The 16,083-nt window shown below is 47.3% G+C and overlaps 1 protein-coding gene and 1 long non-coding RNA gene across 2 annotated transcripts; one reads left to right on the top strand and one right to left on the bottom strand.

The window, feature by feature from the left end:
* LOC119302620 lies at positions 1–14,223 on the top strand. Its single transcript, XR_005147672.1, has 4 exons — positions 1–400; positions 11,243–11,414; positions 11,516–11,758; positions 12,232–14,223. It is a non-coding gene; the product is annotated as an uncharacterized LOC119302620 (long non-coding RNA).
* An 806-nt stretch (positions 14,224–15,029) lies between these two features.
* On the bottom strand, positions 15,030–15,851 carry LOC119298669 (putative cyclin-F1-1). The gene has a single exon (XM_037575975.1). It carries the CDS (start codon positions 15,849–15,851, stop codon positions 15,030–15,032), a length of 822 nt encoding a protein of 273 aa, XP_037431872.1.
* Positions 15,852–16,083: the final 232 nt, after the last annotated feature.

Below are 16,083 nucleotides of genomic sequence, written 5' to 3'. Positions count from 1 at the left end.
TCGAGAAGGACGCATCCTGCGACACTACAGTAACGTCGGCGCCCTCCACAGCGTTCGCCGCGGACGAGACGATACCGGCGCGGCGCTTCTTCAGGTTGTGGCAGCCAGCTGCCATCGCCGGCACAGAGGCGCCGCGCACCATCCTGGTGGTGCCGGCCCACTGGGTGACCGAATCTCCGGCCGTCAGCGTCATCCGCGGCAACAACGACACCATCTACAACTTCCCAAGTCCATGTACCAGGTTCGTGAGTTCGCCCGTGCGCCCCTCTCGCTTCTATGTACCAGGACCATTGTATGGATTCAACGCTCGATTCCAATAGCCGCGGATTGCGTCGTTGTCTGGGTTTGGTTGCGAGTTGTTGATCGTTGGGGATTGGATTGGATGGCGCAATACTACAGGGTAAGCATTACTGGGCAACAAACTGTTCGTGCAAAAAATGGTTCGTCGTTTCCTAATTTTTTCTGATTTTTGTTGCCCATGGTACTTAGGCCGATTTTTTGTCCAAAAAGATCCCCTGGCCAACAGAATTGCCAAAAAAGACCACATGTCAAAAACATTGTTAAAAAGGACCCCCTCGCTAGTGGCGGCAGGCGCGGCAGGCGACACGTGGCGCCTGCCGCCACGCCAGGAGGCGGCCGCGCGGGATACAACCGTTTGTGCACAGTGCGTCGAGCCGGGACGGAACGGCCAGGCCTGGTGGGCCACGCCGCCACCCAGCGAGGCGGCCTCTGTTGCCGCTGTCGGGCGCGGGCCGACAACCTATGATGCTCGCGGGCCCCGCCTGTGGGCCAGGCTGCCACTGCAGCAGGCGGCGACCCTGTTGCTGCACGCGCGACAACGACGCAAACGGCGCTGATTCCGGTGGGCGCAGATTTTCACAGGCGCTGCTTTTCCCCAGTTCCTTGTTTTGCTTTCTGCCACAAGTTTCGATGATCCAGAATCGGATTCCCGCCTAAACTTTGTAGTACTGATTGCTACGTAGACGATACTGATTAAAGCAGTGCGTGATTCTCGCTTCCGTCTATTTCTCCAGCCGAAGCGACAACACTCAGACGTGCTGTTTTCAATGCGTATTTTCCTGCCGCACACTCGAGAGCGTTGTTGTTGCTGCGTGTGATGAGACACCGCGATGCTGGAATCCGATGCCGCGGTAGGTGAGTTCTGGCTAGTTCTGCCGACAATACAGTGGTCCTCTTCTTTTTAAACGCACATCCGCGGCTCCGTGTGCATACACTCTCTCTCTCTCGCATATCTCTGGTTGCCTTCTCTACCTCTTTGCTCTCTCTAAGCGCATACACAGACAGAAAGGAAAACTTGGTAGCCACTTTTACTCGTGATTTTGGTCGATTTGGAGTTGGATTTCGAAGATGATGAAGTTGAAGAAAAGATAGATTAAGGTAAGATCTATCCATTTTTGTTGGTTTCGTTCACATGCATGATGTTTTTGTTCTGTTTGATTAGTTCCTAAGTGTGTATTTTCTGTTGTTTTAGGCATAATTTAAGCATTTGAAGGAGTCATTTGGAGTCATTTAGAGCTTGAGGAGTAGGATTTGCATTGCGAAAGTGAACTACGAAGTTGAAGATCAAGGTATGAGCTTTGCAATACGTGTAATTTTTTGTGCATGCACGATGGTAATTAGTTAGTCTTTTAGCCCGTCATTACCTATGCGATGTTAGTGCGTAGAGGTTAGAAATAATTTCAGACGACAAATACAACATTTATAATATTTTTTTAGAAGAGTAGATTGAACATGTTATATCTATATTAGGTGCATCCATTAGTATTGACATGCGAGAAATCTTAATACGGTAATTAGGAAAAAAACTTGTACAGTAATTGTTCATTGCATGTGGTATGTTTATTAATAAGTCTATAGTTAGGAAGCGTAGGTCTACTTTGTTATGTCGTAATAATCTAAATTTTATATGTTAAGATTATGTGCTAATGTACTTGATGATGTATGTAATTAGATAAAATAATTCATCTTAGTAGCAAACAAGTAGGAGATGACGTGATTGAAGAAAATTGTGTTTCTATCTTCGATGTCCCTTTTGAGGTGATGACCACATGCATGCAAGTGCTATTTTCATACTTTTGATAGCAGAAAGAAAAATCCGTGTGTAATATTGATGTTCATGTGATAATAGGTTGACTCAGTTCATATAGTACTGGCGACGGAAATTTATTCGAACTATTTGGACTCTTAATTGCATTCGCAAGCACATCTATATTGAAGCTAAGGTATAAAATGACACCGTAATTTTGTTAATATTTTTTATATTGATGTACTATTGTGAATAATGTGCATGCCGCTGCAAATATTATTATTTGTAAATAAATGATTGCTATCGTATGCTATGAAAAAATTATATAAAGCCGGAAGAAATTAAATGTTTTACTCATATGACATTAAAATGTTATTATTGTACTGTTATGTTTAGTGGCTGTTGTAAGAAAATTAATTTGTACTAATAGTCATTTTTACTCTTGTAGACGAGTTTGAGAAAAAATAGATCTTCAAATACACTTTAACCAAACCCTTAAAGTCTACGCAAATGATTCTAGAAACAAACCGAATATTTGTAACAAAAATACGGTTATTATTTTAGTCGTATGATATGTAAATGTTGTCATCATTACTAAATGTTCAGTTACTAACTATTTGAAATGTAAAAATGTATGGTGGTTAGGTACTATGGAAAATTTAGTAGTGTACTATGGGAATGTCTTACGCGATGGTCTTTTCGGGGTGGATGTGTCCTTGTGCGAGTTGACTACAATTGTAGTGAGAGACATGGTCAACGTGGGTTACGCATCAGTTAGAAGGTGCATCCGAGCGGTGTTTGGCCCAGGAATGCAGGGGAAAAATGACAATGGAGGCCTTCGTCGTTGACGGAGGAAATGATGGGACAGTTGCCCGTTGGGGTTTGCGGCCTGTCACAGGTGATCGGTCGTGGGGGTCGTACATGAGGTTTGCAAGCAATCCCAATAACTCAATGTATGGTCAGCCGATGGTGTATGTGGAGTTCATTTTAGTCACTGATGTTGCCGGATGCAGTAGCAGGGGTGGTGAGGTCGAGTTGGCCATCACATCAGCCCCTAGCATCGGCCCATCGGAACCGACGGGCGGCCAGCCTGTGTATGACACAGGATATTGGTCGGCGGCCGTTGACACGAGCGAACACGTGGAGGGATTGCCGGAGGCGCTAGATGATGATGATCATTCTTCTGCGTCTTCGAAGTCAAGCGGAGAAGAAGATGTTCCTCCTCAGAGGGCGGTCGCGGCGGCACTGCAACCTGAGTTTTTACAGGATATGAGCATCACCAACGAATTTCACTCTGCTTCTGGCCTAGGAGCGGGAAGCCTGGAGGTTGGGCAAGTTTTCCCAGATAAGAAGTCTGCTTACCAGGCAATGGGTAGCTATGCAATCGGCATCCACCGCCAGCATAGAGTGAAGCAGTCTGATAAAAAAGAGTTGAAGGTCATATGCATCCACACCGCGAAAGGTTGCCGCGGAAGAGTTCTTGCTAGACTGAAGCCTGGGGTATGTCAGTCATGGCATATCACAAAAATAGTGGAGCATACCTGTGAGCAAACTGGGACTCTTTCAGATCACTGCAATGTGACAGCAAAATTTGTGGCACAGACGATGGAAACAATTGTGCAGGGAAGTCTCAACATTAGTGTTAGGGCTCTGCAAAAAGATGCAGAGGATCTAATTGGATTCCCTGTTAGCTACAGCAAGGCTAGGCGTGCGAAGGAAAATATATTCAAGAACTTGTATGGTACCTATGAGGAGGCATATTCTTATGCCCCTAGAATGCTTCATCAAATAACAAATGCTAATAGGGGGACTCAAGTTTGGCGGAGAGAACGTCCAAACCCAATGAACCCGGGTGAGCTAATCCTGGACCGCTTATTCTGGGCATTCGCCCAGACTATACAAGCCTTCAGGCACTATCGCCCGGTATTATCTGTTGATGTTACCTTTCTCACTGGAAAGTACAAGGGCACACTATTGGTGGCGATTGCAACGGATGCAAATAATCAGCTTCTTCCTATTGCATATGCATTGGTCGAGAGCGAGAACAAAGATAGCTGGTTGTGGTTCCTGAGCTGCGTGAAGATTGGTGTCGTGAAAGAGCGTAAAGGTGTTTGCATCATTTCTGATCGCAACACTAGATTATTAAGCGCTCTTGAAATAATTAAGGCGTCGGAAGAAGAGTGGGGCTGGCCCGATCTAGAGGGAAGGTGGTGCATGAGGCATTTGGCAGCAAACTTTTACTCCAAATTCAAAAACAAGGATTGGTTCAAGTTATTCAAGAGGATGTGCATGCAAAAAACTGAAGCCAAAATGAATGCGATATGGGCAGGTATCAATGGTGAGATCGACCACGTGGCCTTGCCGCAGAGAGAAGACTGGAGGGGTCGTAGGACGGCCATAAATTTGAGCCAGTGGGTCATCGAGAATTGCCCTCATTTGGAGAAGTGGGCGCAGGCTCACGACACCGGGGCTCGGTATGGAATAATGACCAGCAACATGTCAGAGGTGTACAATGGTGTTCTTAAAGGGGTGCGAGCACTGCCTATCACAGCCCTAATTGAAGAAACTTGGAACCGGACCTTGTCATACTTTGCAGACAGGGTCACCGTCGCCAAAGCACAAGTTGAATTGAACAAGCCATGGTCCGAGAAGATGCAAAGACATCTGGATGAGAAAGCAAAGAAGTCCCAAAGTCATGGCTGCAGGAAAGTGGACGCACTTAGGAATAAGTGGGAGGTCAATGTGCGAGCCAAGTACGTTAAGGGTCACCACAGAGGATCAAAAAAGCAAGCTGTCACCCTTGGCTCAACCTCCTGTGAGTGCACTTGTAACAAGCCCAAGCTTGAGGGCTACCCTTGCAGTCATGTGCTCCGGGCGGCTGCTGTTCAAAAAATCAGCGTCGAGCCATACATATCGCCGTACTTCAATATGTACAATCTGTACAACACTTCGAACGGTGAGTTCTGAGCTTGGGGCATTGATATGAACTACAAAATGTTGTGGCCAGATGGGCCGAAATGGGTTCCGAACACCGACTTAATGAGAACCGCAAAGGGACGACGTCAGTCTAGGCGCCATCGCAATGACATGGACCATAGCCAGATGGGAGAACCAAGGCGATGCCGCGTTTGCAGGTGTCCTGGACATTCATGCAAAGACTGCCCGTATCGAGCCAACAACAACGCATGATGTTGATATATATGTACTCGCCATGTCTATTTATATTTCTACTCGTTATGTGTACTTATATTAAATTTAAATTGATTCTCTTTGTATTATTGTACTTCTGATGTTAACTTCAGATAATTAATGTAAATCGTATCTCTTTGTATTTTTTAAGTTAATTTTGATTTGCATTTGTATTTCTGTCTTCCTCGTAATTTATATTTATATGTTTGTGTGCAGGTTATGGGTGAAGTGCCAGTGCTTTTGCAGGGGCCCCATGACGCCGGCCACCGTTGCCACCTATTTTTGAAACCAAATACTAAGCATGATTATCGGCCTTTCAGACTTCGAACCATAAAGAAAACATGGCCAATACACAATCATTTCCTTGCTCACCTTGACGCTTATGGACTACAAGGTTTTGCTAGGCTCACATCATGCTACGACCAAGTACGTTCGGACCCATCCCTTTTGACATCCCTCGTTGACCGGTGGAGACCTGAAACCCACACCTTTCACTTTCGTTTTGGGGAGCTTGCACCTATACTAAAAGATGTTTCTATGATCACTGCTCTACCAATTAGAGGTGAGCCGGTAGTCTCTCCACGAGTGTCTCCATCTTGGGCATTAGATATAGCAGCCCGTCTTGGGATGGAAATGCCAGAATCACAACGTTCTGGTAACCCTCGGGGCATCCCACTCGTCTGGCTTCATGATAACTTTCTTAATTTATCTAGCTTCGCCAATGAGGAGACGAGAAAAAGACATTTGTTTGCGTATTTGTTGTGGCTCCTCGGGAATCTATTTCCAAATTCACATGGGGACGTTGTTGTCCCTGGTCTCATCTACATTGCAGAGAATATGGTAGATGAACCTTTACCCGAGCAGCCAAAATACAGCTTCGGTTCTGCCATGCTATCTCATACATACAGAGGCTTGTGTGATGCCACGCAAAAAACCTCTTTCGCACAAAAAGCTCCATTACTTTGTGTCGCCTATGAGTTTCTACAGTTGTGGTCCTGGGAATACCTCCCTGTAGGACGACCTCGTATAGTACAACCCATATACCCATACGACTTTGGCGAGGGTGCTAGCGCAACTATGGCCACCAGGTGGACAAAGGCACGGAAACGTTGGTCTCCAGATATTGCGAAAAATTGTTACCCTATGTACCACCAGCAGTTTGAGATACTTGATGAGGCAGAAGTCACATGGAACCCGTGGACTCAGGACCAGCTAAAAATGGTCTTTGATGCTCGACACTTCACACCAGGCATGTTGACCGATAGTGCATTCTGGCTGACTCGCTACAACTTATTGTTCCTGTGGTGTGTTGAACCTTACAACCCAGAGCGTGTAATGAGACAGTTCGGTCTCTATCAAGAAATTCCACCACCTTTTCCCAGACGTATCGACGAGGAAACACATAAGTAAGATGTGACATCCCTAAATAGTTAGTGTCATTTTTAATTTACTAAACTCACACTTTGTTACATAATTTGCAGGCTAAAAAATATGGGCAGGGGTTGAAGTTTATACGATTGGAGGGAAGAGAACAGTGAATGGGTACACAAGTGGGAAAATGAAGCGCTAGTAGATATAGTGCATCAACTTAGGTATATTTTATGTACATTATTTTTTTACGATGATCATACGATGCGTGAAGATGCTTTGCTTTCATCACAACGATTTATGTAATTATTTAATTTCATAGACCGTACGATGGAAGTACAGATCAAGCGTACAAGCAGTGGTACTGCATGAACACACGTGCTAGCCTGGCCAGTCAGCCAGCTACTATACCAACACATCTCACACAAGAGGAGCAGGCGCGGAGACATGTTGAGCTGCATGCAGCTTACTATCGTGACCACCTGGTAATCACTTGTAACTTTTTTAGGTCCATCATTTCATAATCATTTGAACTAAATAACATCCAAATATTGTTCAACTTGAAAATGTCAACGAAGTAGGGCAGATGGCTACGGATAGCATGCCGGCCCAGGGCCCATATCGCAAGACATTCCAGAAACTTTTGCAACAATTCGTAGTAAAGAAGTTCAGATGCGGTAGAGGCGACGACGTTGCCACTGGAGCATACATGTCGGTAGCGAGGTCAGCCAGACCGAGTGCGGCACCATCGTCCAGACCGAGCGAGGCGCGTACGAGCCATGAGCAATGGGGGAAGGGTCCGAGTACTAGAACGACATTGCCATGACATGACTCATCTCTGCCGCTGCATCGCTCTTCTTCGATGCAGCTTCGTCAGGGGCAGACATCTCAGGACCATGGCACGGGCTTGGATTCGATGCCCGAGCAATTTCTTTCCCCTAACCCATATGCGTACACAGGATATGATGCATACACCCAAGGTGAGGGATCTCAGCCGTATCTCTCCACGCGAGGGATCCCCATGCCCGAGGAGACTCGTGTACCAGATTTAAACCAGCACCACGTACAATGGCCAGACAGTATAGGAGAGGGATATGCTCAGGTAGTCATGTTTACATTTCAATGCATTTACAATGATATCATATATTATCCTCTAACAGTTTGTTTAAAATGTTTCTATGTGCAGGACACACCTGATGTTAATTGGGGCGATGAGAACACCCAACGCGGCGTCAACACAGGCCTCCGGGGAGCATCACATGATCATGGCGTCAACACAGGCCTCCGGGGAGCATCAACATGATCTTGGCGACACGGTTACGTCATTAGTTACAGAGTTCTTCGGAGGGGACGTTATTGGCCCATCTTTTATCCCCTCGGAGTCACAACCATACGCCTACAATTACGCTTCAGGTTCGCAACAAGGATTCGCGACTCCACCACCTACGCAGGACTCGCAGACACATGAAGCCGAATTGGAGTACGGCCGTGGTCTTCGTGTGCCCCGGCCACCTAATCGCTTGTCGCCTTCCGGTCGTAAGGAAAGGCCAGGTGGTCGTCGTTAAGTAGGGTGATTCATCTATGCACGTGCGCGACCCATTGTATCTACATATGTGTGTATTAGACTTTTCAATTTGAACATCTATGTATGCTGAAATAAAAATGCACCAGTCAGGAACAATTTTTCCCGCCTATATCTTCCGCCATACTATCCCGCTCCACTCTTTTGCTTATGTTAGACCGAAATGATATCTTCATGCCGCCGCTTCCGGGTTCTGCATCGTCAAAGGGCAAGAGTTCTGCATCGTCCAAGGGCAAGAGTACTGCATCCTCGAAGGGCAAGAGTTCTTCATCGTCCAAGGGTAAGAGTTCTGCATCCTCGAAGGGCAAGAGTTCTGCATCGACGGAGGATGACGATGATGCCTTCATGTAGTTTTTAAGCTGTATTCCAGTTGTACCGTTTAATTCAGATGTACTTGCATTATTAGTTTGTACTCTCTTATTGTAAGGCATTATGTTCTATCTTAATTTCATTTTATAGTTGTTGCACGATGCTCGATAATTAGTGGAGGGAAAGAAAATGCCACTACTTTATTCTAAAACTATATATTTTTTCCATCACGACAAGGTACAACTGAAAATAAGATACAACACGACAAGGTACAACTGATAATAAGATACATCGTAGAATTTAAATAAAGCTACATTTAACTACTGAATTGAAGCTACATTAAACTGCAGAAATAAAGATACAAATGATTGCGAAATTTAAAATACTACCACAGGAATCTACTGAGTCCAACGTGGATATTTTCCTTTTCCATCGCCAGCTTTTTCTGCTGCCTTGGCCTGACGAGCCCTTTCTTTCTTTCTCTGCTCTCCGCCTCACGAGCCTCCTTTCGCTGTCATTCCTGCTCCTCCATGCGACGAGCCTCTTCCCTGTTTTTCTTTCCCATTTCCTCAAAAAAAAACGGTGTTGCTCCACATAGTATTCTTTTAACTCTCTCTCTTGCTCTGCTTTCTTCTCAGCTTCCGCCTTCTCGCGTCGCTCTTCCGCAAATAAACTATTCCACGCACGACGACTTCTTTCACGAATCTCAGTCACTGCCCAAGCCGGCTTCTCCGTGTTAATCCAATGATAGTACATGCACAGAGGCGGAGGAGACTACAACAAGAAACAAGAATGTTACTAAAGAATCAATGAAAATACCAACAATATCTATTCGTGATGGTTAAAGCATACCGGAGGCTTGTCGTACTCTGAAATAGCTACGGCAGGATCTTTCTCATAATTGGCGCACATGAAAAACTTCATGCCCAACCAATCTGAAAAATCCGTCACTTCCTTCACCTTGCAAAGATTGCCACACCAACACCGCAGGACTGCCACCCCCGGAGGCAAACTTGCATTCTTCATTTTCCTCGGCCTAATGCTTTGATCCGAGCAAGGCAAACTCATACCGACTGAAAAAATGTGTTACACACTTTGCGCATTGCCGATTTCGAGGATGGGTGGACGAGAGCCTCGGTGTCTCCTTTTATAAGCTCAGACGATAAATGATGGCGAGAAAATTAAGCGGCGATATTTACGATCCCTATAGTGTCGGCACAACAGCTTTCCGTAGCCTCAGATTCCCAGTGCCATCGCATCCGCTGAGGCAAAAGAAGCAAAGGCAGGATTGATTCCCAGGCGAAAGAACCAAAAGCGTCCATATTCCCGCGCGTCGGAGTCACAGCCATCAAGCTCGCGCCTCGAAATCAGCGCCGCACCTTGAAATCAGCGCCGTCTGTGCACTGTCGCGCGTGCAGCAGCACAGGATATGCCGCCTCAGCTAGTGGCGGCGTGGCCCACCTGCTGGGCCCGCGCGCAGCAGGCCTTGTCGGCCGAGTAGCGACAGCGGCAGCGGCGGCCACCTCACCCGGTGGCGGCCGGGCCCGCCTGGCGCAGCCCGTTCCGTTGCGGCACGCTGGCCTGTGCTGCCCTGTGGACACACCGTTATTCACCGGGCTGCCGCCTCCTGTTGTGGCGGCCGGGCCCGCCGCCTCACGGCGTGGCGGCAGGTGACACGTGTCGCCTGCCGCGCCTGCCGCCACTAGTGAGGGGGTCTCTTTTGTCAATTTCGTCCGCAAGGGGTCTCTTTTGTCAATCCCAGTGGGCAGAGGGTCTCTTTCGACAAAAAATCAAAGCATACCGGAGGCTTGTCGTACTCTGAAATAGCTACGGCAGGATCTTCCTCATAATTGGCGCACATGAAAAACTTCATGCCCAACCAATCTGAAAAATCCGTCACCTCCTTCACCTTGCAAAGATCGCCACACCAACACCGCAGGACTGCCACCCCCGGAGGCAAACTTGCATTCTTCATTTTTCTCGGCCTAATGCTTTGATCCGAGCAAGGCAAACTCATACCGACTGAAAAAATGTGTTACACACTTTGCGCACTGCCGATTTCGAGGATGGGTGGACGAGAGCCTCGGTGTCTCCTTTTATAAGCTCAGATGATAAATGATGGCGAGAAAATTAAGCGGCGATATTTACGATCCCTGTAGTGTCGGCACAACAGCTTTCCGTAGCCTCGGATTCCCAGTGCCATCGCATCCGCTGAGGCAAAAGAAGCAAAGGCAGGATTGATTCCCAGGCGAAAGAACCAAAAGCGTCCATATTCCCGTGCGTCGGAGTCACAGCCATCAAGCTTGCGCCTCGAAATCAGCGCCGCACCTCGAAATCAGCGCCTTCTGCGCACTGTCGCGCGTGCAGCAACACAGGATATGCCGCCTCAGCTAGTGGCGGCGTGGCCCACCTGCTGGGCCCGCGCGCAGCAGGCCTTGTCGGCCGAGTAGCGACAGCGGCAGCGGCGGCCGCCTCACCCGGTGGCGGCCGGGCCCGCCTGGCGCGGCCCGTTTCGTCGCGGCACGCTGGCCTGTGCTGCCCTGTGGACGCACCGTTATTCACCGGGCTGCCGCCTCCTGTTGTGGCTGCCGGGCCCGCCGCCTCACGGCGTGGCGGCAGGTGACACGTGTCGCCTGCCGCGCCTGCCGCCACTAGTGAGGGGGTCTCTTTTGACAATTTCGTCCGCAAGGGGTCTCTTTTGTCAATCCCAGTGGGCAGAGGGTCTCTTTCGACAAAAAATCACTTAGGCCATCAGCCATCTACAATGTCGGCGCCCTCAATGGCATCCGCCGTGACTTGCTGGTCTCCATGCGCTTCAGTGCCGTCCAGCCATGATGTCTTAGGAGTGTGCGACGGCGGGGCACGACGGGCTTATGTGTCCAATTAATGATTCCTTCACCTATTTCTGACAGCATTAAGGTTGAGTTTTGTCAAGTCATTTCTTTCATATATGCAATGGTTTGAGAGAAGGAAGTACGAGATTAATCTTTTGATCTTTGCAATATACATCTTTTATACAGGGTCCCAGTGTCGATGCTTTACAAAATGAAAGAACTATGTACAAATTCCCTCTGATGCTTAATTGGTTACTTGTTTCTTTCATTTTCCTTTGTATTTTGAACAAGTAAAATACTCTTGGATCTATGAGAAGAACATCAACTTCTATTTAAGTTTCAGGTGGTGCCGCCGCCCTTTCTCTGCCTGCTACGGACTAGCCCCTCTGCGTCACCCTGCTGACTCCTTGCGTGCAACCGACGGGCTAGGTAACTCTCCTTATTCCTCATCTCTTCCTTTCCCTCCCTTCCTCTTGCTTCTCTCTGCCATCTAGATTAGCCCCTGGATATGGACGATTTCATGTCCTCCATTGTCGTTGTTGCTATAATACAGTATGATTTATTACAGCTTGTCTGAATGGGTTAGAAGAGGAGTGATGAACTGTTTCGTAGGCATTCATGTATGTTTAAGTTTCATTATCATCTGAAGTATAAACTTGCTTCAAACGGTCAATTTACATTCCTGCCACAAAATTTCTCTGCGGCTGTGGTTGTATTGGAAACATCTTATTCTAAAAGGTAAATGTTTTCACGCCAAATATCTATGGTTTGTTTTGTTCGGATAAGTGATGCAATCAGTAGCACTGTTGTCTTTCATACAATTTATACTCTAAATATTCTTATTTACCTCCAAGACTGTAGCCCACAAACTAAAAAGTAAATGCTTATTCCTCTCTGTCCAGGATACTATTGTGAGATGGTCTGATACATAAAAGACGGCCTCAAGCCCCTCTAAGGAAGCATCCAGTCTCGCCGTTCTACCAATTTCACCGGAAAAACGATCTACTAACTTTGCCGGAGCGCCGACTGCCAGTGCTCCACCTGAGGTACGCCGAACAGCCAAGCCACGAGTAGCCTTGAAGTAGCAAGCTGTTATGTTTGAAAATTAATTTAAAAAAACATGTGTTCTGGCTTTATTACTTTGCCATGATCTTTTACTGTGTGCCTGCAACCGTAGCGCCCATCGGCATTACCTTGCCATATACGGACAGTCTGCTGAGTAATTCAGAGCAAGAAAGTTATTTTACTGGAAAAAGTACATCCAGTATGAAACCCGGGAAATTAAATTGAAATCTGTCTGCAACAGTTAGGATTGTAGTATACAAGTTTACAGATGAATATATCAAGTCTACTATGAACTAAAAGAGAGCAGGTTTGACAAAAAACACAATTCAGGGTCACACGCTTCAGGCTCACACTTGCAAATGGTTGTAGAAGTGACCTACTACTTGAAAGTTAATGAAGCTTTATTACTTTTCTCCACATTGGTAACTTCACTTTTCAGAATAGAGGTGTATCATCCACTACTCATGGGCATACGTATTCTTCCTTCTACTGATGTTGCCCTGCCCATTAAAGTGTCTTTTCTGAACATTGCGGCCGTGCTCCATGAATCAGATACTACTATCGGCTATTGTAGTGATGTACTGTTCATCTACTACTCCTACAAAAGCATGAAGTGCAGATCTTATACTGATTTGGTAAAGTTAAACCATAAAATGCTTGACCAATATCATAAGCACGACTGTGAATTCTAACATGGAGTAGAGTTAATAGGGTATCTGAGGGAAAATAATCTTAAGATTAGCAAGGTGACAAGTGTTGGGGAGTATTATCAGTGAACATACAGTAGATAGCTAGATTAGTTGGTTGTGTCTTCCATCCATTTTTTTGTAAACCGCCAACATAGGCTCACTCTGCACCAAGCAGATGGTAGTTCTAGCTGAGGAGGATACAAAAAGAAAAACAACCAAACAGAATTAAGCACCAAGAATTTTACCACAGTTTTATTTGCTTTTACACAACAAGTTTATCATTTAGCATTTCTCATTCATTCGCCCTTAAAATGTATCCTTGGATTGTTGAACTTATAGGCATTAAATTCATGATTGAAGGAGTGTCTCATGGCTTAATAGTCATTTAGGCACGTGAAATTTTTAGGAGTGAAGTCAGGAGAATAGGGCCATGGGGGCGTGGTCAGTGGTGCAGTGGATCCCGGCCCTTGCCTGTGGGTGGCTCCGTTTTTAGATGTGTTTTCGAGTTTTGTTAGGGTTTGTGTCTTGTTTAGGAAGGCGAGACGGCGGCGGCTCCCTGAATATGGAATAAGGTTCTCCCCGCCTAGTCCCCGTCCCGGTGGTGCACCTAGCACCGTCGGTGGGCTTGTGGAGGTGTGTCTCCGGCGGATCTGCTTGTGGTGGATTTTCTTGGATCTGTTTGTCGTTCGTCTACGTTCGTGTCTTCAGGTTGGATCCTTCTGATCTACGTAACTCTTTATCGGCGGTGGTTGCTGTTCTGCTGCGATGGTCCTATGGGGGCTTAGCACGACGACTACTCGACTGTCTACTACAACAAGTTTTGCCCAGCTCCGGTTAGGGAGGGGCGATGACGGCGGCGTGCCTTCCGCTCGCTTCAGTGCTTGTAGTTGTCGCTAGGTGGATGTAAATTTTATTATTTCTGATGTTTGTTGTACTGTCATGATTGAAGATGAATAGATCGGATGTTTTCTCGCTAAAAAGAGAATCCAGATAATGAAGCAAATAACTTGGTTAGAAGGTAAATTCATGATCACCAATGCCTAGCTATTTTTTGATCTTACTACTATAAAGGATGCAAGTGTAATGTGTAGGTTCAGAGAGCATCCCTGTCCATGAACAATACTTTACATTTCTGAATATCCCTAGCTTTATTTTCATTATTCTGATCATCATTATATTTTGTTGGTACACCATTATATTTTGTTTATTTTACTGATCTATTTTTTTCTAAGATGAATGCTGATTGTTTTCACATGATGATACGTGCAACCGTTGCACGTGCACGCTTACTAGTTAGTTTGAAAGAGAGAAGAGAGAGAATGGCAGCACATGCAAGCAAACCCTGAACCATTGGGCTAAAAGGTGGGACCTCGCGTACCGTATTAACATATTTGATAGCTGTGTATTCACAAAGCAAAATGACTAGCTTTTTATTTTGCATAGTGCTGCACTAATCTTTAGACGGAAAGAGCGGCTAGCGATCTGCCGCTAGGTGCCGGAACCACTCAATTTTCTGCTTCGAAGCCGTTCCACATGGTCCACTCATTTTCAGGGAAGAATATGGGTGAATATGCCGTTCCTGGAACCGGTTCCTATTCTGCGACGAACCAAGCGCGTCCGTGGGGATAGGTCCGGCCCATTATGTTTCATCCGGTGACAAAAACCAAGCACACCCTTATACTTATTAAAATTTGGGACCCATATCACACAGGCAGTAGAATGAATGACAACGGAGATCGGACTTAATTTTGAGTTCCATCGTGTAACTAATTAAATTCCTATAAACATCCCCATAAAGAATACAGTTTTTGTTCATCCATGATACATACATCAATCGCATCGAATTACATTCTCTGGATTAGGGTTTACAAAATAACGACATATGCAAAGGCGCATCACATACACAGTCCATCTACTCCATGGCCTTGTAGCACGTCATTTGCAGATTAGAGATTTTGCTTAGGAAGCAGCTTCTCTAAGGCGCATATGCAACCCATCAAATCCACCGCCTTGTACCCCGTCACCTCCTCCAGCAGATTCTGGCTCAACGGCACGCCGAGCATCTGCGTGGCGAGGAACAGCGCCGATGCAGCCATGGCGGACGGCAGGATCCGTCCAACGAACCCGAAAAACCCCAACGTCAGGTTGAGCAACCGAAGCGCGAGGGACCTCACCAAGAGCTCGTCTTCCCGCTGGAAGAACCTCGTGAAGTGCTCGACGAAGGTGTACGCGGTCGGGCCGTCCATGGCGCAGCCGAGATCCATGAAGAGCTCCCACTCCATCTCCTCCACCACGTGCACGGTGGTCCCGAGGAACGCCTCGACGACTTCGGCGTCGAGCCTCCGACCGCTGGCGAACTGCTCGTGCTTGGCGGCTAGGGAGACGGCAGCGGCGGCCACGAGTTGGAGGGCCTCGTCGTGGGCCGGAACGGGGCGCACGGACAGGAAGCGGTCGAGGTAGGCGACGGCGCGGCAGAGCGTGCCCTCCGGGAGGCCGCCGAGGTGGCGGGCGAAGGCGTCCATCCAGAGCACGAGCTCGGCGCGCATGGACGGGCTCAGGTGGCCCTGCTGCATCTTGGACATGTAGTCGGCGTCAGGGTGCTCCCTGGGCTCCCTCTCCTTGGCCCGGAGGTCCGCGTCGACGTCGGGCTCGTAGGGATCCGCGCACTTGAGCCCCGGGTTTTCTCGCCGGGCGCCCATGACCCAAGAGACGGGATGAACGGCCGGGACGTCGGCTTGTCGCAGGTTGTTCATCGGCTGGAGCAGCATTGGCCACACACAGCGAGGGCTGGGCTGCCGGCGACCGGGGAGATGGCAGTCGATACGTGGAAGGAGAGTTGTCTGCCAGCAGCCGACGAAAGAGAAGCGGGGCTTTGGCGATCGCATTGCGCCAGGTATATATAGATGGGATACGGGTGCTCTGACCGGGTTTGACACCCATTTAGTTTCGGAATTAAGGTACCGACTCGGACCTGCACTATTTCAATTTCTTTTTTTGAAA

This window comes from Triticum dicoccoides, chromosome 5A, assembly GCF_002162155.2.
Source record: "Triticum dicoccoides isolate Atlit2015 ecotype Zavitan chromosome 5A, WEW_v2.0, whole genome shotgun sequence".
Classification (NCBI taxonomy): domain Eukaryota; kingdom Viridiplantae; phylum Streptophyta; class Magnoliopsida; order Poales; family Poaceae; genus Triticum; species Triticum dicoccoides.
Note: the sequence above shows the minus strand (reverse complement) of the source record. Positions and strands in the feature narration are given on the sequence as shown.

Coding starts and splice junctions, on each gene's coding strand:
- LOC119298669 (XM_037575975.1), bottom strand. CDS start 15,851: ATGCTGCTCCAGCCGATGAACAACCTGCGACAAGCCGACGTCCCGGCC.